Source organism: Thermothelomyces thermophilus, chromosome 7 (assembly GCF_000226095.1).
Source record: "Thermothelomyces thermophilus ATCC 42464 chromosome 7, complete sequence".
NCBI lineage: Eukaryota > Fungi > Ascomycota > Sordariomycetes > Sordariales > Chaetomiaceae > Thermothelomyces > Thermothelomyces thermophilus.
This window is the reverse complement of record NC_016478.1, coordinates 2,158,987-2,186,159: the sequence shown is the minus strand read 5'-3', so window position 1 is coordinate 2,186,159 and position 27,173 is coordinate 2,158,987. Positions and strand designations below refer to the sequence as shown.

The window sequence follows — 27,173 nt, the reverse complement described above, 5'->3', positions numbered from 1 at the left end:
CAGTCGGTTGCGAGGGGCAGTTGCAGGGCCTGTCACACCTAGGCCCAATTGCCGGTGATCCAAACCATCGAGGCGTCAGTGGTTTAGTGGTAAAATCCATCGTTGCCATCGATGGGCCCCGCGTTCGATTCGCGGCTGACGCAAGGTACCATCAATTCTTTTTTGCAGTTCTGACCCCCCCTAACTATGGGAAAGTTCTGATTTCACCTCCTTTTTTTCCTTCTTTGATTGTGCCTTTTGCTCTTGAGAAAGAAGGAAGAATGGAATGAGCCACGCCCCTATTCTTATATTCACTTTCACTTGTACACGAACCGGCGTCAAAGACATAGCTCGGGTTCGACGGTGTAAAATGCCTAGCTAGCAACGAGATTCTCGTCGATATCCAGAGAACACGGGTCGTCTCTAATTAATTCAAAAGTTGCAGGTTTGACGGTGTATGGCATGGCATATGCGACCCGGAGTCTCGACAACGGACTGTTTCAGGATCAGCTCGTACGAAATCAGGCAAATTCATCTGGTCAACGGCGATATGCGTGCCGTCAAGCGTCAAAAAAAACTTGAGCCATGCTCGCCGGGCTCGGTCTGCTGCTCGAAAAGAAAAAAGAAAAAAAAAACCTATGCCTGGCTGCTCAGATAGATTATGACGCGTGAATTCGAGTGAAACCAGCGGAAGGGGCATCTATTCGGCTGATATACACAAGGGTCCCTCCAAAGCAGACCGCGAGCCTCTCCGCGCTTAGGTCCCGTCTCTTTCAGGCGCCCGGATCCCGGTCCAACACAGTTCCATTGCTACAAAAGGATGGGTAAGTTTACAGGGCTTCGGTGAGGAGCTTGTTCATCTTGGCAAGCTTGGAGGAGACGCTAAGGTCGATCGTCCTGTCGCCGACCTCGACGATGAGACCACCGACGATATCAGGGTTGACCTGCGTCGCGTTAGCACTTTGGTATCAGACACGGGCGGAGAGAGGCAGACATACGTTGTTCTTGACCTTGAGCTTCTTGCCAGCGCCAACGTAGCTCGACTTGGAAACGGCGTTCTCAAGGCGGGTGAGAGTCTTGTTGTCCAGGGGCTATTGAGTTCGCAGCAGCCGTCAGTATCGCATTCCTCTCATAAACTGTCCACTCTTCCGTTCGCATAAACATCCGGGAGAGCCCTACCTGGGCGCTGGTAACGATCATCTCGACCTCGCCGCGGGCGGCGCTCATGAGCTCGTTGAACTTGTTGCAGACACCGGGGAGGAGACCGAGGCGGTTGTTCTCGGCGAGGGTCTCGAGGAAGTTCTTGATGGTCTCGCCGGAAACGCCAGCGCTCTTCTGCAGCTCAGCAACGATGGCGCTCTTGTCGGCGGCGGACAGGGTCGGGGCCTCCAGGATGGTGACGAGCTTGGAGTCCTTCTGGATCAGGTTGCCGAGGGCGGCGACGCCCTTGGCGGTGGGCTCGAGGGAGGAAGTCTTGACGGCGGCCGTGTACTATTATTCCAATGCAAAATGACGCAGGTCAGTCGTGTCCTGATTCCCGTCGTCGGTCCAAAATTGACAGGACGATCGAGTGCGTGGAACCATCGCTCCAACGCCTCATCCATCCCAGAGTCTCGAAATGAGAGGAGCCAATTGAGGCGGTCGGTGGGGGCGCGCGTACCAGAGCAGTGGCATAGGTGCCGTCGAGGCCGAAGAGGGCGACCGGAGGCTTCACCTTCTCGCTCGAGGCCGGCGCGGCGAAGGTGCGGGTCTGGCCGAGGAGAGCACGCTGGGGAGCTGCCGTCCGCGCGGAGCGCAGCAATGCCTGTCGCGAGAACATGGTGACTGAGAGGAGGAGGGGGGGGTGGGATTGAGTGCGATGATGGACCTCGAATGTCGTGAAGCGAGCTCGCTCTGTAGGTACTGTAGTTTTCAGATCGGGGTTTGGCACGCTCGGCAATTTCGCCGTGGCCTCAGGCAGCAAAGCTGGCTGTTACGGGTGGGACCGGATGACGGCTTGGCAGTTGCTCCATTTGGCGGAACCCAGTTTTGCTTTTTTCCTCCGTACACTACGAGTCTCTCTCAAATGGTCTTGTTCAGCACAAACTTTATTTTTGTTCACAGCAGCCTGCCCCTAGTCTACAGGACGCCCACCTTCCTACAGATTGCCCAACCGAAACCCCCGATTACCATGAAAGCGCATGTTCTGCCATTCGGCGCCCCCATATCCCCCCCCCCCCAAATCCTAACCACTAGTAAAAAAGTCCCCTCTCGGCCGAGCCAAACCCAACGCCGCCATGAAAAGAAGTCCGACGATCCGACATATCGAAGAAAAAAAAAGAAGAATCAACCGAAAACGGCGGCAGTAATCAGTCGCTCCGCAGCATGCTGTCCACCAAGTCGCCGAGTGGGCCCCAGTAATCCTTTCCGCTGGCGAGGTTATGCTCATCAATGAAGAGCACATACTGCTTGAAACTGGTGTTGAGATGCGGCTCAAGGCCAAGCTCACGGATAACGGGATAGTGGTGGCAGTAAATGTGAGCGTAGACGCGGTACATGCGCTTGAAGATCTGGCGCATCAGAGACGGGAACGACTTGGGGAATGGCACGCCTGTCCCTGATTAGCTCGGCCATCCTGGTCCTCGAGGGGTCCTCGAGGCTCGATTGTCTTACCAATGCGGCTCGGCAGGACTGCTTCGTTGTCGATGTTGCTCTGGACCCAGGACATCAGCTGCTCGATGTATGCCGGCGCGGGCATCTTGGTCGGCCGTTTGTAGTTCTCGGAATCCTGCCACAAGTATTCGAACCTGCGCCATCAGCTTGCCGTCCATGGCCCAAGGGATAGCCTCGTCTTACTCGTCCGTCGCCTTCATCTCCGGGCACGTCTGGGGGGAGCAGAACTCGGTGATGGCGCCATAGAGAAGGTTGATCTGGTTGTAGAAATCCACCACTGAGAGCTTGGTCAGCAACTATGTACTGCACAGGCGACTGTCTCGGTGGAATTCGGCGTACTGTTGACGGCCAACCATTCGTTCTCGTCTTCTCCCTCGGGAAGCTTCACCACCTTGCGCAGGCTCCCTCCACCTAGCGTTGCCTCCGCATACTGGCGCAGCTGGTAGCTTGTAGCGCCACCTTTGCCCGGGGCTCGAGGTCGGACCTGATTCCTCGTCCGGTTATTGCTAGGCGGATTGCGAAAGTCAGCGTTCTGGCTTTTGCATTGCGCATGTGTTCAGAGTCGGGCGCCGATCCCTTGTGGATTGGGCCGATGACACCTAAAACCAAAGGAACTGCGCCGGCTGTACTTTGGGGTGGGGGAGGGGTACAATCGCTGGGTTTCCATTGCGTATATCGTCGCGACAGCAAGATATCATCAACTCACACAGTGGTAAGAAAGGAGCTCATGGCGAAGGATCGGGAACCCGGGCTCTTCAAAAAGAGATCCCTGAGCTGAGGCCAACGATCCAAGCAACGGGTTAGCGGGGCAGACCCTTATGACGCAGCTGAGCGGATAGCAGCTCCACAAGCGGAGTCGGGGAAGGGGACAGCGCAACGATGCTTTGTCGCAACCCGAAGTCGGCAGAAGTGGTCGAATGCTGCAGAATGGCAGTGGTTGTTGGGTTGGATGACACGCAATAATTATTCCTGTCGCGGATGACGATGCTGCTCGGGTCAACAAATGTCGATCGCCAAGTTATGCGGCGCGTGAGACCTGCAGTGTGTTTACATTAGACTTGTGTCCCACTAGTTATTGGCAACCGCCCCTTGACTACCTCACCTTAATTGTTTGATTTACATACATACGATGAGACGGGGCAGTGCTAAGCGCTATTGTTCAGCGGGGTTGTGGCGCTACCCGGTTGGTAATTTGGCGCCAGATGTTCTTCCAGGCCTATCATGTGCTTTCTGGACCCATCGTCCGCGGACGGGGAAGTTTTCCGGCATTCATCAATCTTCAACATCGGACGGAATCTGATCGAGGATCTACCTTACACAAGCCAGTGCACCAGGAAACGTAGGTCCCTACCTACTCCCGATGAGCAGGATTGCTCGTCAGGCTCTCTTGATTCTCAAAATACCTTTTTGTTTGCGTGCTTCGCAATGTGCTGCCTCCGCAGGAATGTCGAATAGGATGTCATTATATTCCGTTTATACTGTGCCCATCTTCAATTTATAACTAAGTTAAGGTAAAGTGAGGCTGCTGGAGGTAGTGTAAGGTCAATACATTGTAGGCACTGCATGTACGTATTGTACGTACATAAGGTACATACTATGCCAGGCGTAGTAATCCGTACTCAGGCACCCAAAAACACCGACTGCGCACGCAGTCGGCACTTTCCATTCTCTCGACTCCGATGTTGAGCCAACTCTCTTATGGAGATCGTTGCCCACAACAAGAAGGAACCTTCGAACACGAAAAAAAAATTTTGGTGAATTCTGTGTGCCTTGCTCCGAAAACTCGCTCGAGTTGGGTCACTCCCGACAGAGTCGCTGGACGCGGCAAGCATTGGTTGACTCGCCATCTTCCGGAACGCCGAACCTGCCTTTCAGACCCTACCTATCAAGTAAGGTTAGCTTTCAAGATTGGAACGACCCGGCTTTTGCGGCTCATCACAGTGTCTTGCATATTTTGTCAGCGACAGCCTACGTGGCCACGTCTTAATCGGAAACGACAATGTCTTCCCAATAAGTAAAGTTTTATTCTCTTTCTTTCCCATCTCCAACGGTCCCTTCTCTCCAGCTTCGCTTCCCTTCCTCCTTGTCGTTGAGTCTCCGAAGCAAGTTGTCCATTGGCCAACAGCAAACAAGCGTGCATGCAACTGGTCGCGATCGGGTCATTGTCTCCCGAAAAGGTTCAAGTCGATTTACCCAGGCAGACCCCGCAGACACGGCAACCAGAAAAAGGATCTTACCCATGCGTGCCATGCTACGGTTAATGGCCATCTTTGCCTTGTTCGGGATAATAGCGGCCCCTCTCCTCCCAGGCTAGCGGTTAACCCGATTACCGGTATGCCATGGATGGATGAATATGGGGAATACGGTACCCGGTCAAGGGGACATAGTGTACTATGGCATGCATGCAGACGGCCAGAGGAGGAACCTTGCCATATAACCATGGCTGATTCCTGGTTCCCGGGCCACGCCCCGGTTGGAGAGGGTTACCAGCCGGGCAAGATACGTACGTTTCTTCGTGGTGGAAACAGCAACAATGCGTGCCGTATCTCTTCTCCTCGTGCTGTCTTCCTTCGCGGAGGCGGTATCGGTTGGCCAACGCCGCAAGGTTGTCCAGTCGTGCAACGTGCACCGAGACAAGAGCTCTGATACAACACCTTTGCAAGTGGGAAATGGCAACTTTGCCTTCGGCGCCGACGTCACGGGGCTACAAACCTTTAAGCCCTATGCCATCATGTCAACATGGGGTTGGCACAACTTCAGCCTCCCCACAACACCAGGCCAGACTTCTGTGGATGGTATTTCCTTCCTTCAGTCCGCAACGCTTCTCGCATACTAACACTATGTCAAGACTTCACGGGGGTGCAACTGTGGACCCATGGTAGACTTGTCACCTACGAGATCCCTAACCCGGCTCAGAACGACATCTCGAACTGGCTCAGAGAGAATCCCCATCGGCTGAATCTGGCCCGTGTCGGGTTTGACTTTGGATGTGACAATGTCACCGAGGACCAGCTGCAACACAGGTTCCAGGAGCTCGACATTTGGACGGGGAAGCTGTCTTCGTATTTTGCGTACAATGGGCACCCGGTCAGGGTTGAGACTTGGGCTGACCCCGACTCCGACACCGTCGCAGTCAGTATCAACTCGAACCTCCTGAGGAAAGGCCTAGGCCTGTTCTTCGACTTCCCCTACCCCGACAACGAGAAGTTCAACGCCCCATTTGTCGGCCACTTCAACCTCACATCCCGGCATTCGACTGTACTGGAGAGGCTATCGCGTCGCTCTGCCAGAATCAGGCATACACTGCAAAACACGACATATTACACCCACGTCTCATGGAGCGGCCACGGGACGGTGACCGGCCCAGCAGAGGGCAGTCACCGCTACCTCTTCACGTCACCTCAGACCAACATCCAACTGACCATCACCTTCGCGCCCTCTGCAACCAACCCCCACCCGACCTCCTACCGCCGCGTGACCTCCGCCTCACGCAGCTGGTGTGGCACCTTCTGGACCACCGGCGCCTTTATCGACCTGACCTCCGTCCGCGACGACCCGCGCGCCCGGGCTCTCCAACAACGCATCTTCCTGTCCCAGTACCTCACCGCCGTCAACTCGGCCTCCGCCTACCCGCCGCAGGAGTCCGGCCTCGTCAACAACGGCTGGTACGGCAAGTTCCACCTCGAGATGACCCTCTGGCACGCGCTGCCCTTCGCGCGCTGGAACCGCTTCCCGCTGCTCTGGCGCAGCATCCCGGACACCTACACGCGCCTGCTCCCCTCGGTGCGCGCCCGCGCGCGGATGCAGGGCTATGCGGGCGCCCGCTGGGGCAAGATGATGGCGCCGCTATCGGCGGCGCCCGGCGGGCCCAGCGCGCCGGGCGACATCAACGCGCTGCTCATCTGGCAGCAGCCGCACCCGCTCTACTTTGCCGAGACCGAGTGGCGGGCGTTCCCCAACCGCACGACGCTGGAGCGCTGGGACGAGGTCATCACGGCCACCGCCGACTTCATGGCCTCGTACGCGTGGTGGAACGCCACGACGGGCGTGTACGACCTCGGCCCGCCCATGTACCCCGTCTCGGAGAACACGGACGCCAACGGCACGCGGAACCCGACGTTTGAGCTGGCGTACTGGCGGTTCGGGCTGGACGTGGCGGCGAGGTGGAAGGAGAGGCAGGGGAAGCCGGCGCCGAGGGAGTGGGTGAGGGTGCGAGACGGGCTGGCGCCGCTGCCCATGGTCGACGGGACGTACGCCGTGTACGAGGGGATCGAGGGCATGTGGACGTCGAACGCGACGACGAACGACCATCCGGCCATGGCGGGGATCTACGGACTCCTGCCGCCGCCCGCGAGCGGGGAGCCGTTGGACATGGATGCGCTCAAGAAGACGGCGGGGAAGATCAAGGAGCTCTGGGCGCTGGACTACTCGTACGGTTGGGACTTCTCCATGCTTGCGATGAACTCGCTGAGACTGGGCGATCCCGACCAGGCGGTCGAGTACCTGCTGCATCCGATCTTCCAGTTCGATGACGCGGGCTATCCGGTAGGTGGTTCGCGAGTGCCGACGCCGTATTTCCCCAACTCGGCCTCGTTGTTGATAGCCACGGCCATGATGGCTGGCGGCTGGGACGGGAGTGAGGGCATCACAGGACATTGGTATGTCAACCGCGTTCACTTGTTTCCTTCCCCATTCCATTCCCTCGCCCACTCACATGAAGGAGAGGAGAGAGCTGACACCGCTGAGTAGGCCCAAGTCGTGGGAGAATCATGTGCGTGTGGAGGGCTTTACGCCGGCGTTGTGAAGGGGAGAGCTCTGGAGTGGTTCTAGTGCCGGTGCGATGAACGTGCCGCTGTTGTGAACGCCGGCGTGGTGGAGTGATCCGTAATTGAAGAGAAGAGATAAGGATCGATTCTCTGCATCTTGGTGGTCGTAACTATTGACGGCTCGGGTGTAATGCTTCCCTACGCTGATTTGTCAGCCATCAGCAGGTCACGACGAGCCAACACCTTTGTGTCTCCCAGGCCTTGAAAGAATTCCACAAGATGCGAGAGTTGGTGAGTAGTTCAAGTTCCGTCAGCCCAAACTTTCAAAGTCATCGAATTGCATCTTTGGCTGGTTCCTATGCCTGGGCACTCAATTCTTTGAGGCCTCGCTTAAGCGTGCTTCTTTATCGGGATGGAGAGCATTTCACAATATTCTGCTTCCAAGCCACCATCTATCTCCCTTTCTCCTTCCTTGTAGTGTCGACTGCATCTGCCGTTATAGCAGAATCTCGCCCAGATTCTCGCCCTCGAAACCTTCCCTGGCGAGCATCTTCACCTTCTTCTTCTCCTTGGCCTTGTCCTGCTGCTTCCGCTGCTTCGCCAGGTTCTGGACAAGCTCAGCGTCGGCCAAGTCATATCCAGCGGGCGGGTCGTCCTCCTTGTCGAGGTCGATCTCGCCAAGCAGCAAAACGTTCTCTCCGCGAACGAGAAACAGGCCGCGGTCGATGTCTGCGTACAGCCCTCGGGGCTGGTTGGGCACCGTGCCGGGAGCCACAAAGATCCTCTCCTTGGTCGACTGCAGTACCAAGTTTGCTGGCCCAAGGGTGTTAACTCAAAACTCTCTGGCAGGCTTCCCTGTCGGCGACATGACGACGCATACCAAACTGATCCCAGCTGCGCAGGATTCCCAGAAGCTTGCGTCCGTCGCGCAGTGCTACCATGAGCTTTTCTGTGAAATTTTGTTTAGCATCTTCATTGCCGGAGCTGGTTCATGTGCAGATGTGGGATGCTCGGGAGGGGAAGTTTACTTACTGTCGGTAAGGTCCAAGAGTTGGGCGGCAGTAGTGAACATCTGCGCGGGCAATTGCTGGAGCGGGGGCGGGGGGCGTCCCAAGACAGGCGGCATCCCCCCAGGGCCTCCATGCTGCTGCTGTTGCTGTTGTTGCTGCTGTTGTTGTTGCTGCATGGGAGGATGAGGGGGGAGGGGAGGGTCGGAAATGGTGAGGTTTTCCATCATCGGACTACCGCGTCATGAGCTGGAATTTACTGCGGGTTTGCCCAGTCCATCGGCGTTTCGACAGAATTCAGTTGGGGCTACTCCAGGTCCCGTGCTGTTGCTTACTACAGGCTGTCTTAGACCTGCATTGCGTAGAGAGATATCGAGAGACGGAAGCTCTTTTCTGAGACAACTGCGAGTCGACGCAAGATTCCCAGTCCCACCTCAGGGCAGCCTTGCCGCGTGCACCTCACCTCACTTGCTTCCGATCCCACGCAACAGGGCCAGCCCGCCCAGAGCTTGTTCTTGACCCCACATTGAGGGGAGCGAAACCCTTGCTGGAATAACGAGACCCGCCCGATGCTCCGATTGGCTCCTTCCGCGGCCTACCATTGAGCCTGCCATACTCGTAGTGTGTAGCGACCTGCCTACCTAGCCACACTCCCCCACAATTGGCGTCATGGGCCCTCAAGCCACACCCGGACGGACCTGACCGGGACCTCTTGAAGATCCAAGACTGGATGGCAGCCAAGCACAGCACAGTGCGCCTGGCTTACACCACTGCCCTTGGCTACCTATCAGCAGAGCCGGTTTGTCGGCAAGCATATTCGCATGAATACCCGCCTTTCAGCGGATTGTCTTTCCTCATTGTTCCCTGCACTCTAAACACGCACAATACCCTTTCCACTTACACATGCCGCCAGCAAAAAAGATGTTCGAACATCTTCTTCACATTACGGATTCTCTCCAGTATCTTTGATCCCCTCAGCAATCCAAGCACGCCGAACGAGATCTCTTTTCCCGTCACTCGCGGCATCCGTCACCAGTTTTTGCGGTTGACCCTCGTGCTCTCTGGACATTCTCCCGAAACGAAAAGCAATTTCCCCCGTCCTCGAAATCAACACACACAATGGCGACAACAGAAGCCACCATGAGTGATGCTACTACCCGCCGAGTCAACGGCTCGCCTCCCCCGGCGCAGTCAAAGCGTGACAAGCGTCGTCAGATGCTCGCCGACCGCCTCGCCTCGCTCTCGGACAGGTTCAACAAAGACAGGGACCAGGCGTTCCGCGAGCAGCTGCACAAGATTCAAATTGATACGGCGCTGGTCATGCGAGTTGACCCCTACGTCGATCGGCCTCTTGACAGCTTCGAGCAAGACCAACAAAGACTGGCGCAGCTCAATGGAGACGGCGACAACCAGTCCGGGCCTCAGACCCTCCTCGACAGGGCAGGCCCCAGATTTTCCAAGTGGATGGAAAAGGTCCAGGACTTGATTGAGCAACGTGATTATGCCCTCACCAAGTACAAGGTACGTTAAGCGGCCAAGATCCTCCACACCCCAAAATCCAGCCTGCAAGTCGCTGACTTGGGCGTGTTGCACAGTTTGATTACGAGAAGAAGACCTCCGAGTACCTCACGACACATGCCTTCAAGATCGAAACTGCCAACCGAGAATACAAGGCGCTCTCACAGACGCTTCGCGACCGGTTGATCAACGTCATCATGAGCAAAAAATCTCGATTGAACAAGGAGAAGGAGGCGCTCGAGATCTCGGACGCCTCGGCGCTCCTACTCCACCCCAACCAGTTCAGCATCAATAACCCGGCGAGCCCAGGAGGCGCGCATGGCAAGCGAGCAACTCGCCAGCGCCGAGAGATGGAGGACATGACATTCGATAAGAAGAGGAAGCGCATGAACAACGATGACGACGGCTCGCCGGCACCCCAGCGCCGGTTGCTGGATACGTCTAGCACCACACCGCTCTGGCAGACGGACCGGCTGGCGTCACGGAAAGCCACCGGGACGGTATACAGCATCGACAAGTTATTTACGGACAAGGAGCTCGGCATGACCTCCACTGCGGCGACACTAGCGGCGCGCAAGTACATACTCACGCATAAGCCCAAAATCGACGAACAAGGGCGCCCGATCAAGTCTGGCGACGGCAGCGATTCTGGGGCTGGCGACAACGACGACGACGGGTCGGACTCGGTTCCCTCGGCGCCCATGATGGAGCGCAACGTGTCGCACGCCACGCGCAGCGGCCGCGGAGGTGCCAACAATCCCAACTTTGTCGACGACAAGCTCATGGGCATGGAGATGCTTGCCAACTTTGACTTCCAGGGCAACTTTGACCGCATGCTCGCGGCTGACCCGAAACTGCCGCCGACATTTCCCTCGACGTACATCAAGGGCAACAAGATGGAGTACAACGTGCCGTCGACGCTTAATCCCGAGGATGCGCAGAGCGACATAATGGTGATGCAGGCGCTGAGGCAATACGAAGAATTGCACGGAGTCGGCTCCAACTTCTCGGTGGAGAACGGCAGCCGCAAGCTGCTGGAGGCGGCGTCCATGCCGGCGCAGGACGCGCGGTTCGTCGCATATCTGCAGGGGGAACGACCGTCGGAGAACCAGGTCAGGAAACAACTGGGACTGCCCATCCTGTCGGACGTCGTCGAGCCGGTCATGTCGGAGCGAGCGGGGACCCCTAAGCCGGGACACGGGGGAACCCCGGGAGCCTCTCCTGCCAAGGGATCGGCGCTGGGAGGGGGGGTGCCGATGAGCAGGCAGTCGAGTGCCAATGGCGTGCCGATGAGTCGGAGCAGCAGCCGCAAAGGGGGCCGGGGTGGACGAGGTGGCTGATTCCAAGGACAAGAGCAGAACAACAACGGAGCGAGACAACGGAGCGAGATAACGTGTGGGCACGTCGGATATGCATTGGAGTTTTCAACCTTGTCATGGGCATTTTCCTGGAAGCAGGCCCTTTGTGCTGGCTTATGGCGCTGCATTGTTTGGTTACAACCATGGATATACATGAGGGATGGGGTCGGTGTTGGCTTCGAGGTTTCGCACTACAGTTGGGAGGGGCTGAAAGAGGGGAAGGAAGGGGGATGCCTGACCATCACTGCTCTTCTTTATACCCGATCCTTTTTTTTTGTTGATGTTGTTTTTTCTTATGCTCTCAAGTCTTGATCAAGTTTTCTTTGCTTGCTCAATGCTACCGAGGACGAGATTCGACTCCCGCCGTTCCCTTTCTATCACAGTTGACATGTTAAGACCCAAAGACGAGCGCCCGCACCTCGATGCTCTCCCTCCCTTCGGCTCCCTCCCTCGTCCTCGGATCGTCAAAGGCAGTGTGCGCCACCCTCCCCCCTTTCACGGCGCTGCCCTCCTTGAGGCCCTCGCTGTCGAAGCACTCGAGCAGGATCCTCTCGTCCCCGGTCATGCCGCTCAGATAGTACCACTTTTGGTCGGGATGGTATCGGATAGCGGCCGTCTGCCCGACGTAGCCTACCTCGGCTGGGTAACGGTCTGCCCGAAAAAATGTCAGCTTTGGTTTCTTTCCTTGTTAATTTCTCTTCTCCCTCCTCCGCCTCCTCCTCCTCCTTCTTTTTTCCTCCTCTCATAAATGCCGGGAATGTACGTACGCTCTACAGGGACGACGTCCTCGTCGCGGAGGGTGGAGGAGCTGGCGAAGGCAAGCGGGTTGGACTCGACGGGGCCCTTGTTGAGCGGGCGCCAGACGTTGATGATGCGGTAGCGGGAGGAGGAGAGCAGGTGCTCGGCCTCCTCCGGGGAGGAGGCGTGGCGGCGGACGCGCTGGGCGACGGAGCGCGCCGTCTGGTCGATGTGCACCCGCGGCACGGGCTGCCTCTTGCCGTTGGGGCGGCGGATCGTGTCTTTTTTTTTTTGTTGACCCGGGGGAATTAGTATCTATGTTGGTAACAGAGATCATCATGAAAGTCGGGGTTTGTGGGTAGGGAGGTGTCTTGTTTGGGGTGGGGGGGGTTGTAGGGCCGACTCACGGTCAAAGATGACGACCTTGAATGCGCCCGGGACGGTGTCGAGGAGAAGGCGCTCGACCTCGGGGTAGTAGTTCTTTTGGATGGATTCGTCGTCTGTGAAGGAGGGTTCGGCGGAAGGAGGCAGGTTCTGGATGATCTGGAAGGCGTCGTTGTCGAGGTTGAAGGACGACTCCTTGCCCCGGATGTCGCGGATGAGGACGTCGTGGGCGACGGAGCCGAAGTTACGAAGGGGAAGTCCGGGTGGATGGTCACCAGCGAGGTTGTACGGCGCCGAGCCGTCTTCTGGCGGGGAGTAGAAGTTGAGGGCGGCAACAACGTCCCCCCGGGGCGGTTCGTAGGAAATAGCCATGGTGTTTGTATATTTTGTCAGGATAGGAGTTGGAAAAAAAAAGGGTCAATTGGTGGTAGTAATGGTGGTGGTTAGCGATAGGGAGAGTGATAATGATGATGGTCTTGTTCAAACAACTAACTAGTTACCAACGATGATGATAACAACAGAGCCCAATGATCCTGGTGGTTCACACAGGGTCCTTTTGACCTGCCGACGTCAAGTCGTGTAGAAAGATGCGCGCCTGATATATACTCACGGCCCTCGGCTTCACGCGGCTTCCGCGACGTTCGGAAGAGGGTGCATGCATTTCAAAGCACGGCGAATCGGGCTTGCTTATTCAATCCAGCACATTACACATATGATAATGGAAAGGGCGCGATGAGCAGCCGGTTTGCTCACGTTGGTCGCTAGCGGATTGCGCAATCGCGTCTCCACGTCATGATAATCCGCGGGATACCTCGCCAGGGTCCATGTTGAATTAGTAATGGTGTGTAGGGCGTGCCTTGGTCTTTGAGATACCTCGAGACTAATGGAGGGGCATTCTGCGATGCACTGACGCAGCCAGTTCGCAGTCGGTCATATGTCACCCGGATTCTGTAATTCGTACGGATTACTGATACGGGTTACTTCTATTATCCGCACTTCGTAGTACACGCTGCGAGGAGAGTTTCCACTCATGCACGCATGTCTGAGCGTGTTGCACTTCACCGAGTGCGGGGAGACTGTACCACAGTATGTGCGCCAAAACTGTGGAGGGAGAGGGGCTGCTGGAAAGGTTGTCCCGCACTTCTGGAGGGGGATGCGACAGTGCATGATTGGTCCATGCTCTCGAGCCGTTTCGCCCAAAGGGGAAGCATGTAAACAAAATGGTGTGGATTGCGGCGTCGCACAGAGAGTTTGCATTGGTTCGATTTTTCCCGTCAGCGAGTGACGCCACCGTTATCGATATCGACACGCGCACACACACACCCACACCCACACACGCGCACAACACACACGCTCGCAAGGAGTTTGGCAGTTGACGGGCACTGCTGCAGTTTCCTGGCCAATTCGCGTTGTAAACGTCGATCCCCGATTGTTCGGCGACAGCGACATCGACATCGACATCGACAGCGACGGCGACAGCGACAGCGACGGCGACGACGATAGCGACAACCCCAGCGCCAGTCGCGGCCTTGCGGCGATGGAAGAGGAGCGCACCATCACGCTGGACCTGGGGTCGTCGCCCGATCCGCTGATCGATCCCGTCCTCAGCCCGCCCATGATGCCGCCCTCGGCCATCAAGAAGAAGACGCAGGCGGCCGAGCGGCTGGTGACCGCGTTTGCACCTCCGTCACCGAGAAAGCAAACTTTCGAGCTCGATGTCGGCGACGAGCGGACCCCACAGCGACTGCTTGTCACGGTCGAAGCCGAGAGCGGAGGGCCGCGCAGCACCACTCGCCGTCTCTTCCAGTCGCCCACGCCGAAGCAACGACGGTTGACGCCCCGGAGGGAGCCGAAAACGATGGTCACAACGACGACGGTACCCCTGCGCGGCCTGAGCGACGACGAGGGCGTGACACCGAGGAGGAGGGGCCGCCCACGCAAGTCGGGCACCCCGACGACAACGCGGCGCAAACGGCCCGGGACACCGGCCAAAGTGTTGCGGAAGAGCACGGGACGCGCCTCTGCATCCCCCGAAAAGGTCGTGTCTACGTTGGACACCGGGATCGAGACGACGCCGCGGCCCGGCGCACAAAGAGCTACGAAGCGGAAGGCCACATCTCCGGCGAAGGAGGACAACGGCGGCGCGCCGGGGAGCCAGCCGCGCAAACGGGGTCGGCCAAGGAAACAAACGAGCACGGCGGATGACTTGGCGCGTCTGGGGCAGGACATCTTCCGGGAGCCCGGCGACAACAGCGATGCTCCGACGGCACCCGCCCAGAGCCAACCGGCCAGCGACATGCAAAACGACGACGGCTACGGCGACGACGACGATATCTGGCTCGCGACCCTGTCCGACCAGCCCACTCCCCTCCCCCTCCCCCTCCCCCCCGCAAGACAGCAGGAACCGGCCCGGGACCGCTCGTCCGAGATTCCCGTCGGTGACCGGTCCGCCGAACCAGAGCCCCAACTCTCACGGCGCGAGCCGGAGCCGGAGCCGGAGCCGGAGCCGGAGCCGCAGCAAGAACCGCAGCGGTATCAGTACGATTGGCCGGACTTGGGCGGCGGAGGGGCCGATTCATACAGCGAGGCAGGGTCTTTCGCAAGCGACCAGGACGACGATCGGGAGGGGTTCGAGGATACCGTCATGGCCGAGGAGTTTACCATGATCTCGATTCGCTCCCTGCCTTCGATGCAGCCGAACTCGAGCGTCGTGGCGCCGGCGAATGAGGAGCTTGGCGAGGCGACGAGCCTCATCATCAACGGCGCGTTAGAGTCCCTCAGGCAGAGCCGCAACAGGTCCGCAGAGGAACAGCAACCTCGCGCCGAGCCGACAAATCCTGCCCCTGCCCCTGCCCCTGCCCTTGCCCCTGCCCTCATCCAAGCGCAGCGAAGCGGCGGCGCGGAAACGGCAGAGTCCCCGGTTCAGCAATACCAACCGCGCCGGGACGCGCAGCAACAGCAGCAGCAGCAGCAGCAGCAGCAGCCCCCCAGCTCGCCGCAGCCCGTGAGGCGAAGCCCCCGCAGGACGACAGCCCAGCCCCTGGCCAGGCAGTTGACTCTCAAGAGCCGCGAGCAAGCTGCTCGACAGTCACCGGCACCAGCACCAGCACCAGCACCAGCACCCGACCAGCACCCGACCACCGCCCCTCGCGCGCCGGCTCCCCGCCGGTCCCCCGTCGATAACGAGCCCCGAGACGCGGGCGCCTACGAGGACTCCTTCTCCGAGATACCCGAGGCCGTCCTCGCGGCCGCGACCCCCCGGCGGCCATACCGCCAGCAGCAACAGCCGGCGCCGGCGCCGGCGCCGGCGGATGAGCAAGCCCAAGACATCCAGCCGTCCATTGAACGGCCCTCAAGAGTGAACCACTCCAACCCCCAATCTGAGACGAATAGGCTGTTGACTCCTGATGAGACACCATCTCCCATCCCCTCCGACGCCGAGACGCGCGAACCACAACAACACGAACAACAACAACAACAACAACAACAACAACAACAACAACGACAACAACAACCACCCAACCCGACGGGGGCTTCTTCCGCTGATGCCGACCTGCCGTCCTCCCCGCCGATCGAGAGCCCCGTGCTCAGCCATGCCGTCGAGCAACTCATTCGCCGCAACTCAACCGAGACGCCGGCCGACCAGCTCTCGTCCTTCGCTTCGTCGAACGCCCCCGCCCGAGACCCCAACCCCCTCCACCTCCCCGCGCCCGAGCAACCCCAGCGCCGACCGACCCTCTCCCCGATCGTCCGCGCCGGACGTGCGCTACAGCTCATCACCTCCGACCCCCCGTCGCCACCCGAGAGGGGCAGCATCCTGGGGGAGCCCGTTCCGGGGCTCCGTGTCCAAGTCCAGCCAGTCACCCGCTCCAGTCGTGGCCCCAGTCGCTGTCGCCGCCGCCGCCGCCGCCGCCGCCCCGGCAGCCGAACAGGGATCCGAGTCCGCATCCCGACCTCGAGACGATGCCGCGGCCGCGTCTCCGTCCGCGTCCCCGTCCCGGAGGTGGCTCGCGCCTGTGCAACATGTGCGGGACCTCATCGTGCGAAGCGCCCGGTCCCTGTCGCCGGCGCGCGTCTCGGTCTCCGGCACAGATCACATGGACGACCCGTTCGGCCCGGATCCCGGCGAGCTGGCCGGATCCGGTTCCCAGCGCACCACCTTGTTTAGCGGTCCCGGGAAGCAGGCCAACGGTCGGAAGGCCGCCGCCGCCGCCGCCGCCGGCGGTTCCAGCTCACCCAGTGCCAGCCCGGCCCCCGACGAGGACAGGATGAGCTGGCTGGCCGAAGGGAGCCCTGCTGGCGGCGGTGGTGGCGGTTCGCCAAGGCCCGCGTCCCGCGACCTGAGCAGCACCGTCGCCGCCTCCGCCTCCTCAAGCGGGCCGGCGGGTGAGCAGGGCGACTGGCCGAGATTTGCAACGTCGGAAGTCTCTCCCAGGCCACGCCCGGTTTCCGATCGCCAGCCAAGCTTGTTTGAGAGAGAGCAGCAAGACCCGGAGAAGCAAAAGGAGCAGGAAGTTGAAGAGGGGGAGGGAGAGGGAGAGGAAGAAGAGGATATCTGGGCTATCGAAGCGCAGCGACCTACTCCATATGCGCCGAGGTATGGTCTGGCTCGGCAGGAGTCGCAACCAGATCCGCCCCTGAGAGGCAAGATGCCGAGTCCATGGGGCCAAAATAGTCGCCGCCCACTGGTGAACAATCGCGAGTCGGAGCGGAATCCGGTGTCTCAGAGAGCATCTGGATGGGCGCCCCCAACTAATGAGGAAGAGGAAGAGCCCAGTCTGGTTGCTCAGAACCGGAGGGAGCGAGTGCCCCGCTTCCGTGCTCAAAGGAACGCAACGTCGGGAGAAGGGGACGAGGAAGAGTTCAGCTTGCTGTCTCAGAACCGCCAGAAGCAGACTCCGGCGCCAACAGCCAAACAAGCGCAAGCGAAGAAGCCGGACCTGCTGGACTTCTTCTCGTCCCCTGCTGTTCTCCCTGATCTGGGGCAGGGCTCCCCCGGTGTTGGCTCCTCGATGGCACCGGGCCCCGCGAGAGACCAGCAGGCCAATCCTGTGGCTCAACCGCCAACGATACCTCCTCAGCGGCCGCGCCCATCAGGCAACAGCTTGTTTGCTCAGTACATCCAGCAGCAGTCGCAGACACAAACACGGCTGCCTTCGGTGGCTCAGAAGAAGCAGCAACTCGAGATCGGGACGCGCCACAGGAGCGTCGATTTGTTTTCGCCCGCGCGAGAGAGCGTTGAGCGAAGCAGCCCACAACAAGCGCCGGCGTCTACTGCGCGGTCCAGCTCGCCACGAAGCCTCGAGGGATCCGCTCCAGCGCGTGTCCCAGAACCGGCCAGCTATGCGTCGGGTTCGCTGCCAGCCGAGAGCGCTAGAAGGTCGGACGCTTCTGTCCCACGAACGGCTTCTCCGGAAAGCCCGGCGGAGACCGGTTTCGGCCATATTCCCCAGAAAATGAACTTTACTCCTCGCCGGCGGGGAGAGAGTAACAACAGTCTCTTCCAACCCAAGCCGGTGGCCCCGGCCAGTTCGCTCTTCGGCAACAGCCAGGTCGCGGCTTTCTTCTCGCGGTCCTCCTCCCGCCCGCAACCGCAGCGGCCGCCAGCGCGATCGTGGGAGGAAGAGAGAGAGGACGACAACAACAGGGATGACAGCAATGATGAGGACGAGAACGAGAACGAGAACGAGGACAGCGAGGGGGAGCCCAGGTCTGCTCTGCCGGCGTCCAAGCTGCAGCCGCACCGTGCCGCGTCGCCCACGAAGTCGTGCATCCGCTCGCCACTCAAGCCGAAAACGCCCGGCCGCGTGGTAGAGTTCACCAGCAGCACCCTTTCTCCGCTTGCCCAGGCGCAAGCCCGGGCCGAGCGGCGGGCAAGCACGTCTCCAGACAAGGAGAATAACCCTCCTCCAAAGGTTCCCCGCGGGATCGCCGGCGCCGCTCCGGAAGGGAACAACAACACGACCCAGTCTTCCCCGCCGTCCCCATCCCCATCCCCATCCCTATCTCCCTCGCCCTCATCCTCCCCATCACCTTCACCCTCGCCCTCTCCCTCGCCCTCACCCTCGCCGCGCAGAAGCTACTCCACTACCAACTTCTCTTCGGCCACTACGGCCTCCCATCAGAAAGAAGCGCCACCCATCAGCACCAGACAATCGTCAACATCGGCAGCAGCAACAATAGCAACAACAACAACAACAACAACAACAACAACAACAACAACAACAACAATGACGCCACCCCTCGAACCGCTGTCCCGGACCACGACGTGGTCCCGCGCCCACTGGCTCCGCCTCGACGAGCTCCTGCAGGCCCGCAAGCGGGGGCCCCTCGAGCTGCAGCGCCAGCTCGCCCGCCACCACCACCGAGACCGCCGTCACCGGCCCCCCCGCTCCTCCTTCTCCTTCTCCTTCTCGTCCACCAACCGCGGTGGTGACGACGGCGACAGCACCTGGCGGCAGCGGTTGCTGGGGAAGCAGGTCACGGCGCAGGGGGAGCGGATGGAGATCGAGGGGTGGCACCTGGACGTGGTCGAGGGGTTCTTGGCCGAGGTGCGCAGCGGCGGCGGCCGCGGCGATGGTGCTGCTGGTGATGCTGCTGGTGATGCTGCTGGTGATGCTGCTGGTGCTGCTGCTGCTGGTGGTGACGGCTGGGACGAGGCGCAGATCGTCAAGAGGGTGTTTGCTCTGCTCGTCGGGGAGGAGAGACGGCGGCTGGGGCTGGTCCCCCCTAGGAGGGGGGAAAAATGAGATGAATAATATCCGCGACCACATAGCTAAGCTAGCTAGCTAGCTAGCTAGCTATGTACAGTACTCGTGGGACCCAGCTGGACCTGACGGGACGGGAGGAGTGGGAAATAGAGGGGGATTATGTATGTCCCCAAGGAGCAGGAAAGAGCAGGAACGTTATGCCCGTATGGAGAAACTGCATAGCCTTTTTGTTTTCTTTTTTGCTTCTCTTTTCTTCTTCTTCTCTGTTTCTTTCCTTTTTCTTTCGAGAAGAAGTGGGTGGTGAACTTGCTTTTTTGCCTTTTTTTTTCTCTTCAAAAAGGATGCTTGTCGAGCTGCGTGCTTGCTGTACGTACCTGTACTACGTGTACATACATCCAATGTACAGTACATGTGGGATGATGAGGTGATGATCAAGGCTTACGACGCTGGCACAAACAAACCGAGACACACACATACACACACAGGCGTTGTTGGATTTGAAGATGGACGGCTTTTTGTTCTGTTTTCTTTTGGGCATCTCAGATAGGCTTGATACCAACGTTAGCAGTTGTACGATTTCATTCGCAACAGCTCCCTCCTCTTATAGAGCGAGCCTCGTGCAAGTCATGTTTCTAGCATTACTACAACGGCCCCGCCAAAAAAAAAAAAAAAAATAACAAAATAACCCGGGGTCACTCCAGCATGGACGCCTGGTTCGTGTAGAGCACATCTACCACGTTGCTCAGCTTCTCGATGGTGGCCAGCGCCGCGTCGTACGCCTCGTCGCGCTGCGTCTCGTCGTAGATGATGAGGCAGCCGGCCCCCTGGTCGAGCACGCCGATGATGACCTTGTCGAGGATCATCTGCGACAGCTTGCGCTCGACCTGCTGCGTGTCGAGGCCGACCATCTTGGCGATGTGGTCGATCTCGACGCGGCTGAAGGGCTCGATCACCTTGATCAGGTTCTGCTCCAGCATGGCGTCGTACAGCCGCCGCAGGTGGTTGCGGATGAAGGCGTCGCTGCCCAGCTCGTACTTGTACGCCGCCAGCGCCCGCTCGTACTCCTCGAGCGACCGGTTCGCGTGCGCGCGGGCGATGGCCTTCATGGCCTCGAGCGACTTGCCCGCGTACTTGAGCGCCTGCTTGGACGTCATGAGCTGGTTGACGTCGTCGACCAGGTTCAGCATGATCTTGCAGAGGAGCATGTACTGCAGCGCCGCCTGCGCGCGCGCCGGCTCGTCCTGCGAGTGGTACCCGTCGAGCGCCTCGATGAAGTAGCTGTAGGCCGTCTGGAAGTCCTTGTCCTCGGCGTGGAGCATGCCCGACTGCATGTCCAGGTTCGCCTGCAGGAGCGGCGGGGTGTAGACCGAAGCGGCCGAGGTGCGGGCGCTGGTGAGGGCCGCGCGGGCCTTGGCGATGTTCCCGAGCGCGTGGTAGACGCGCGACTCGAGCAGCTGCACCTCCACCAGCACCAGCTTGTCGTCCATGCGCTTGAGCTCGCGCAGCAGGCCGTTAATCAGGGTCAGCGCGTCGTAATATGACTGCTTCGCCATGTACAGCGTCACGAGACGGGTCTCGAGGTTCTGCCGCAGGAAACTCCGGCGCTCTGAGGTAGCCCATTCTATGCAGGATTTCGTAACTGCGATCTGGATGTCGAGGGAGTTGGGGATGGCTTCGAAGAAGTCGAGCAGCTGGCGGACTGGCAAGGAGCATGTCAATCCAAGCACTCGTGGGGGACACGGTAAGGGAAGCCAGAGGAGAGAAGATGCAAAAAAAAAAAAAAAAAAAAAAAAAAAAAAAAAAGGGGGGGGGAGGGAACTTACTCAGCTTGGCTGTTTTCGCCTTTGCAAACGAGGACAAGACTGTCCTGCTCTTGGTCACCAAGGCGGCGAGCTCGTCTGTGTTCCTGCGTGGGCCCCCAGTGTCAACTTACGACGGCTCCCCTCCGAACTGCCAATGAACCAAAAAAGCCTACTTCTGGTCGCGGTAGAGCTCTCCCAAGCTGACAAGAGCCACCTCGTACTCCTTGATGGCGGCCTCGGACGTCACCGACGGCGGCTTCGAGATGATGTCCTTATAGATGGCCTCTGCCTGTGCCGGGTCCGACTTGGCCAGCTTCTGCGCCTCGCGCACCCTCTCCGAGTCGCCTTGCGCCATTGCGAGGATTGTGGGTGCGCTATGTGGTATTCGGGGGTAGTTAACGGTCTCTCTCTTCCGGAAACGATGGTCGGCTGCAACGGGAGGGTTTGTCGCGGGGCAGCGATTCAGCGTTTCGGGGAAAGCGTAATCGTGGGTTGCTGTCGCCCTGTGGTGGTGATGTTGTTGGGGTGTGCTATGCCCCTGCAGCCCAGCTCGTTACCTGTCGCTTGCTCGCTGATGACTGGCGTTAACTCAGCTAGTTACGGAATAACGCTAGGTTGCCGCCCCGCGACGTAATGGGCTCCGGCGACAGCTGGCCTTGGCGTGCCCGCTTGCTGTGGCTGACAGGGTGGGTCTCTAACCAGGAAAGCGGTGAGTGATTCTGCCGTCAGACCCCGCCAAAATTTGGACCAAGCGACAGCGATTGCCGAATTGGCATGCTCAAGCTCCCTCTGTGATCTATGCATTGAAAGTAGAGCGAAGCAGCCCCTCGAACGGGCCGTCCCAAAACCATATCGGATTCATCGGATTCTGTTACTACAACACGACAAGTTGACAGTTTTTGAAGACCGAACCGACACCGCTGAGAAACACAAGACTGCGGGCGCGGCATCATGAAGGTACTCTCTCGATAGAAACGGGAGGAGCATCATTACCCATCTCTCTCTCTACCCACAGAGACCGTGTCAAGTTCACAGTCTCAACCGCATGACACACGCGGCTGCTGACGATGGTGCTGGTAGATCAAAGCCCTCAGCCGGAGCATCACGGCTCAGCAAGCGCCAGGTTCAGACGTCCAACGCGCCCCGCGCAATCTCGCCCCCGAGATCCATCCTTTTGAACGAGCTCGGGAATAGTACGTTGGTGGGCAGCGTGAAGTCATTGGGATAGCGAATCTGACACCATTTCTAGTCAAAGAGCTCTCAATGCGGTCAAACTGTGAGCATCTTCCGACCCCGTCGCATCAGCCGGGTTTCTGACTGGGAGTTAGGGAACGCTTGTTTGCCAAACCCTTCCTCGGCCAGCTAGGCAACGGCCATGTTCAAGGCGTGTATAGCATGTGCAAGGTTCGTTCCCTTAACACGTGGCTTGGCAATCGCAAACGGATGGGACTGACTATGCATCAGGACAAGAACTCCCTCAACTCGGTGGCTTCAGGGTCCGGTGATGGCGTGATCAAAGTTTGGGACCTAACGACACGCGACGAAGAAGTCTGGCGTACGGCTGCACAGTAAGCATCCGTTTACTCACTTCCGGGAAGAGAAAAAGACGACGACTGATCGTATCATCTAGTTCGAATATCGTCAAGGGCTTGACCTTCACCAACGACAAGAAGCTGCTCTCCTGTGCTACAGATGGCATCAAGTTGTGGGATCCTTACAACACCCCCAGCAACACAACACCATTTGCTACCTGGCAAGAAGGCGGCCCATACACATCGCTGTCGGTTCACAGGACCGGAAATGTCTTTGCTGCTTCGTCCGGCGCCGGTTGCATCCGAGTCTGGGACCTCGACCAGAGCACGGCCGCGCAGACAATACAATGGCCCAATTTCACGGATACCATCACCGACGTTTGCTTCAACCAAGTCGAGACCGCCGTTGTCGCGTCTGTCGCCACCGACCGCTCGCTCATCCTCTTCGACCTGCGAACAAACCGTATGTTACGGCCAGGCCTGGAGTGTCGAAACGAGGCTAACCCCAGAGCGTAGTGCCTGTCATCAAGACGATTCTCCAGTTTGCAGCCAATCGTGTCGTCTTCAACCCTATGGAAGCCATGAACCTGGCGGTCGCATCTGAAGGTACGTTCACTTTTGGATGCTGCCTTGTGAGGGGGGGTGTCGCTGACACGAGTGCAGATCACAACGTCTACATTTTCGACGCCAGAAATTTCGACAGGGCGCAGAATATCCTGAAGGGTCACGTGGCCGCCGTTATGGACGTCGAGTTCTCTCCCACGGGCGAGGAGCTCGTGAGCGGCTCTTACGTAGGTCTATGACGTACAAAACGCCTAAAAAAGCGTCCGCTAACCGACATCCAAGGACCGCACCATCAGGGTCTGGCGCCGTGACCATGGCCATTCTCGCGACATATACCACACTAAGCGCATGCAGAGGGTATTCCGAACCATGTGGACGATGGACTCCAAGTATCTCCTCAGCGGAAGTGACGACGTACGTGCTCATCTTTCTTTCCTCAGTGTTTTTACTTCCTTTCTTTCTTATACTCGCAAAAACTAATCACTTTGTATAGGGCAACGTCCGTCTGTGGCGCGCCAACGCATCGGAGCGCAGCGGTGTCAAGTCGACAAAGCAGCGGCAGGCATTGGAGTATAACTCGGCCCTGTTGGAGCGGTACTCGCACATGCCGGAAATCAGGCGCATCCGCCGACACAGGCATCTGCCCAAAGTGGTCAAGAAGGCGAGCGAGATCAAGCGCGAGGAACTGGCAGCCATCAAGCGGCGCGAGGAGAACGAGCGGAAGCACTCGAACAAAAAGTTCGAAAAGCGCAAGAGCGAGCGCGAGAAGGCCATCATTGCCAAACAACAATGAATTGTTGCACGTGGGGGCCTATGGATTCTTTTTGTATCGGGAGACTCTTTCTCTCTGCATTGGCTGGCGTTTTGGTGTTGCCTGGGTGGGACTGTCTGCTCTGGAGACTGGATCTGATACCATTCGCGTCGAGTGTTGTAAGCAATGTATGAGAACAAAATGGATGTGCTGCACAACCACGAGTTCTTTCTGCTCTCTCATCTTTGACGTTTCGGAGCGTCCCGTGCGAGAGCACTGGTGAGCCGACGACGGCCTGCGTCCTGCTTGTTCCGTTGATGTTGTTCGGAGCGACAGGACGGGACCGGTGATGGATCCAGGGTCTGCGAACCATGTTACGTAGTATATATGTCACTTGTTCGAGATGCCCTCGGCCTGCCTGGCGAGTGGTGGCACTACCAAGGTAGAGAACTCGACTGGGTTCCTGTCAGAGGTACATGTGGATGTGTGCGGCGTGTGAAGTGCATCTTCAGGCAGCAGATTTCGAAGGGTACCAAGGACCAATTCCAATTGATTTGGAACTTGTTCAAGTCCTATGCTTCCCAAGCTCATATCATCCTTGGAATACCTATTAATACGGTCCTCCTCGCAGATCGCAAAGACATCCAAGTCCCGGCGGTCTGACAATTAGCAATTAAAGCATACCACATTACCCATTCCACCCGCGTCGTCGACACAATGTCACATGATGTCGTCCATCGGACGTCTCGGTTCCTCTCCCCACGCGCTGAGCCGTCCTCGTCGTCAGAACATCAGCTTCTTCCCGAAGGGGTATCACGTCCAACTTCCCCTCTCCAAGCCGAAACCCCGCTCGGCCGTCACTTCCCGCAAGACTCCCGGTCATGCCATCCCCAAATTTATCCAATGCATTAATAAATACGCCCAGCCCACCTGGGTTAGTCATAGAGATTCTCCGGTCTCTCGACGCCCAAACCCCTTGGAAACGCCTGGAACCTTGCCGGCAGAACCAGAGGCGATGGAAAGGTGAGAAAGATAAAGGTAAAAAGATAAATAGAAAAAGCGTCATCAGAGGAAAATGGTGAAGATCAACATCACCGAAACCAGCCCCACGCTCATGCCGGCGATGGCCCGGTTCGCAGAAGCCGGGTTGCCCGCCTTGCCGGCCCCGTTGGATGCGCTGGCAGAGTCCTCGTCGAACTCAAGGTCATGGTCCGAGTCCAACGACGCCGACGACGCCGACGACGCCGACGACGGCGGCCGGACTGCTGGATCGCCTTCCGCACCTGACAAGGCGCCGTTGCTGGTCCGGAAAGTGATGACGGGGGGCTCCCCTTCGTCGGGGTGCTGCCCGAGTTCTGACGCGTCTCTTGCCTGGACGGCGAGCTGGGCCTTTGTTCGGTTCTTGGGGTCGCGGTTAGTCAGATCAGATCTCGATGGTTTTTTTTTTTTTTTTTTGGGCGGTTGACGAGCGTTATTGAGACGGCTTACCGGTAACGCGATATCAAGGGCGTCGAGGTTGACTGCGACCGTGTTGGCGCTGGGCGATTGGAGCGCGGCGCCTTCTAGGTCCCTGTCGTGTCTCTGGTCTGGAATGCCTGGCGTGGGGGCATGTTGAGTTAGCATTGAACGTAGTACAGTACACTGACTCGAACCGTATCTCGCCCATTCTTTCAACACAATGCGCCGAAGAGACATACCGTTCGCGAGGACCCTGCCTTCGCTGTTGAGAACCTTGTCGCTAACGGTTCCGATTGCTGCTCCGCCCCCGGCGAGCAGGCTCGGCACGAGCCAAGAAACCTTCATCGCTCTTTTATTTTCTGCTGCCCCCTGGATCGCCGGGCGATGAAATTGCTCAAAACAAAACGCCGACAGAGGTTTCCAGATGAAAAGCCGCACTCTGGGGTCAGGAATTGAGATGCGATCGATTCATGAAGAAATAGAAAACGCAGCTCTTTCGATTCCCCTTCCAACATCCAACTCTGCCTGAGGCTGCCGGTGAAGCGGTTGTATGTGCCGCAATGCAGCCAAGGATGATGCGAGTTGGCAGTGCTTCAAGGAGCGCTCAAAATAGAGGAAGGCAGGGCAAGGCTGTGTGTGACACAGCCCGGATTGGTTCCGTCGCGGTTGGTTTCGTTTTTTTTTATTCGTTTCTTCCTCCCATGCACGGTCTTCCCTCTTGATGATGAGTCGCGAAGAGGTTGCGGTGCAGCGAGTACCGGGGAGTCGCGGCAGATTTTCTCAATCGAGCCTTGTCGATGGGGTGGTCCGGCCCCAAAAAGTCACCCAACAAGCGGATGAGCGGTCAATGGCGTCGAAAATATTTCCCCATCGTCATCCCAGAGCTAAAATGCTGTGGACAGTAGTGTAGTATTCGGCACCTTCCAAAACAAGAGCCAAAAATCCGCGCCTGGTAACGATAAGTCTTGTACACTATTATGACGTATCGTCAATCAGTCCCTGGGGATATCGTGAATGGAAACAGGCGCAAAATAAGAAGGAAGTACATTACAAGAAAACGCCTCTTGAGAACAAACACTGTGCGCGGGACGAAGAAGAACGTCGTAGGAAAAGCAGGAAAACAAGAGGAGTGCAAAACGGCCCTCCCCCTCCCTCAAACAGCTAGCCTGGCGTGCATCTCTTCAGCCCAGCCCATTACGAAGGGCCCGTATTCCTTGGGTTTCCTTGGTTTGCGATATCTCTCCCTATCTCGGCTGTTGATGGATCATCAACGTAACCCTACGCTGCGGCTAGGGAAAAGGTATGCAGCCAAGCCAACAGTGCGCATGGAGGCTGGGTCTTGCAACCCAGCAGGGCAGTGGGTCCCTGCGGGATGCAGCCGCCCTCTTGCAGGTTTCTTGCGGGTCGCTCGAAGGGACGGGGGAGTGGGGGGGTTTTCTGAATTTGTGCCCACTGCACAAGCCATGAAACAACCGGCGTTGCTGAATCGAATGTGGCGCCATTCGGGGACCTTTCCCCTTCTTGACTCGTAACTTGTCGCCAACAACGAGCGGTTGGTCAGACTTGCAGCCACACGTGAGCCGGGAACAGGCCACCCGGTTCGTTCTGTCTTAATAATAAGACAGCGTCACGGGCCAACATTCGCAGCAAACACGAAAGGTTGGCCGTTCCGTTCACCTCTCAGCAGGAATCCAGATACGGAGTAGGGCATATACACCATGCACCATAGTACGGATACGCTTCGAAATGCACAACACTACGGAATACACTATTCCGTACATTCTATTCCATACATTACGCAGTATACTACTTCCGTGCCCTGGCAAGCATCAGCATATCAGGTAGTTTGGTTAGAGAACGGTCTGTGCTCGTAATACCGGCGGTCTTAGCAACTGCAACCCAAGGTGAATATCTCGTTTGCTTCGAGTTCTTATCACCGGTATTACCATATCAC

At 58.2% G+C, this 27,173-nt stretch overlaps 10 protein-coding genes and 1 non-coding gene across 11 annotated transcripts; 5 read left to right on the top strand and 6 right to left on the bottom strand.

The window, feature by feature from the left end:
* Window positions 1–72: 72 nt before the first annotated feature.
* On the top strand, window positions 73–143 carry MYCTH_t191. The gene has a single exon. It is a non-coding gene; the product is annotated as a tRNA-Gly (tRNA).
* Window positions 144–809: 666 nt separating this feature from the next.
* Window positions 810–1,798, bottom strand: MYCTH_57224 (uncharacterized protein; the record flags this gene model as incomplete). The annotated part of the gene is made up of 4 exons (XM_003666959.1): window positions 810–923; window positions 978–1,070; window positions 1,159–1,452; window positions 1,640–1,798. The coding sequence occupies 4 exons, from the start codon at window positions 1,796–1,798 to the stop codon at window positions 810–812; spliced, it is 660 nt and encodes a 219-aa protein (XP_003667007.1).
* A 413-nt stretch (window positions 1,799–2,211) lies between these two features.
* Window positions 2,212–3,734, bottom strand: MYCTH_2312297 (uncharacterized protein). Its single transcript, XM_003666958.1, has 5 exons — window positions 3,338–3,734; window positions 2,971–3,137; window positions 2,815–2,908; window positions 2,632–2,765; window positions 2,212–2,569 (listed from the first exon to the last, which is right to left on the bottom strand). The coding sequence occupies exons 1-5, from the start codon at window positions 3,358–3,360 to the stop codon at window positions 2,328–2,330; spliced, it is 660 nt and encodes a 219-aa protein (XP_003667006.1). The 5' UTR covers window positions 3,361–3,734; the 3' UTR covers window positions 2,212–2,327.
* A 1,129-nt stretch (window positions 3,735–4,863) lies between these two features.
* MYCTH_2312293 (uncharacterized protein) lies at window positions 4,864–7,556 on the top strand. The gene is made up of 3 exons (XM_003666957.1): window positions 4,864–5,426; window positions 5,480–7,289; window positions 7,381–7,556. The coding sequence occupies exons 1-3, from the start codon at window positions 5,165–5,167 to the stop codon at window positions 7,433–7,435; spliced, it is 2,127 nt and encodes a 708-aa protein (XP_003667005.1). The 5' UTR covers window positions 4,864–5,164; the 3' UTR covers window positions 7,436–7,556.
* A 337-nt stretch (window positions 7,557–7,893) lies between these two features.
* Window positions 7,894–8,523, bottom strand: MYCTH_57908 (uncharacterized protein; the record flags this gene model as incomplete). The annotated part of the gene is made up of 3 exons (XM_003666956.1): window positions 7,894–8,210; window positions 8,278–8,346; window positions 8,430–8,523. 3 exons carry the CDS (start codon window positions 8,521–8,523, stop codon window positions 7,894–7,896), a joined length of 480 nt encoding a protein of 159 aa, XP_003667004.1.
* A 727-nt stretch (window positions 8,524–9,250) lies between these two features.
* MYCTH_84896 (uncharacterized protein) lies at window positions 9,251–11,262 on the top strand (the record flags this gene model as incomplete). The annotated part of the gene is made up of 2 exons (XM_003666955.1): window positions 9,251–9,925; window positions 10,000–11,262. The coding sequence occupies exons 1-2, from the start codon at window positions 9,524–9,526 to the stop codon at window positions 11,260–11,262; spliced, it is 1,665 nt and encodes a 554-aa protein (XP_003667003.1). The 5' UTR covers window positions 9,251–9,523.
* A 291-nt stretch (window positions 11,263–11,553) lies between these two features.
* MYCTH_2312287 (uncharacterized protein) lies at window positions 11,554–12,968 on the bottom strand. The gene is made up of 3 exons (XM_003666954.1): window positions 12,426–12,968; window positions 12,048–12,299; window positions 11,554–11,931 (listed from the first exon to the last, which is right to left on the bottom strand). The coding sequence occupies exons 1-3, from the start codon at window positions 12,772–12,774 to the stop codon at window positions 11,672–11,674; spliced, it is 861 nt and encodes a 286-aa protein (XP_003667002.1). The 5' UTR covers window positions 12,775–12,968; the 3' UTR covers window positions 11,554–11,671.
* Window positions 12,969–13,622: 654 nt separating this feature from the next.
* MYCTH_2130929 (uncharacterized protein) lies at window positions 13,623–19,151 on the top strand (the record flags this gene model as incomplete). The annotated part of the gene is made up of 3 exons (XM_003666953.1): window positions 13,623–13,661; window positions 13,775–16,163; window positions 16,216–19,151. 3 exons carry the CDS (start codon window positions 13,623–13,625, stop codon window positions 19,149–19,151), a joined length of 5,364 nt encoding a protein of 1,787 aa, XP_003667001.1.
* A 645-nt stretch (window positions 19,152–19,796) lies between these two features.
* On the bottom strand, window positions 19,797–21,527 carry MYCTH_2312284 (uncharacterized protein). Its single transcript, XM_003666952.1, has 3 exons — window positions 21,088–21,527; window positions 20,936–21,018; window positions 19,797–20,811 (listed from the first exon to the last, which is right to left on the bottom strand). The coding sequence occupies exons 1-3, from the start codon at window positions 21,267–21,269 to the stop codon at window positions 19,805–19,807; spliced, it is 1,272 nt and encodes a 423-aa protein (XP_003667000.1). The 5' UTR covers window positions 21,270–21,527; the 3' UTR covers window positions 19,797–19,804.
* A 176-nt stretch (window positions 21,528–21,703) lies between these two features.
* MYCTH_2312280 (uncharacterized protein) lies at window positions 21,704–23,812 on the top strand. The gene is made up of 10 exons (XM_003666951.1): window positions 21,704–21,871; window positions 21,995–22,107; window positions 22,164–22,190; window positions 22,243–22,318; window positions 22,379–22,482; window positions 22,545–22,909; window positions 22,963–23,052; window positions 23,110–23,237; window positions 23,293–23,424; window positions 23,504–23,812. Exons 1-10 carry the CDS (start codon window positions 21,866–21,868, stop codon window positions 23,801–23,803), a joined length of 1,341 nt encoding a protein of 446 aa, XP_003666999.1. The 5' UTR covers window positions 21,704–21,865; the 3' UTR covers window positions 23,804–23,812.
* Window positions 23,813–24,594: 782 nt separating this feature from the next.
* On the bottom strand, window positions 24,595–25,693 carry MYCTH_2312275 (uncharacterized protein). Its single transcript, XM_003666950.1, has 3 exons — window positions 25,459–25,693; window positions 25,250–25,356; window positions 24,595–25,162 (listed from the first exon to the last, which is right to left on the bottom strand). The coding sequence occupies exons 1-3, from the start codon at window positions 25,562–25,564 to the stop codon at window positions 24,827–24,829; spliced, it is 549 nt and encodes a 182-aa protein (XP_003666998.1). The 5' UTR covers window positions 25,565–25,693; the 3' UTR covers window positions 24,595–24,826.
* Window positions 25,694–27,173: the final 1,480 nt, after the last annotated feature.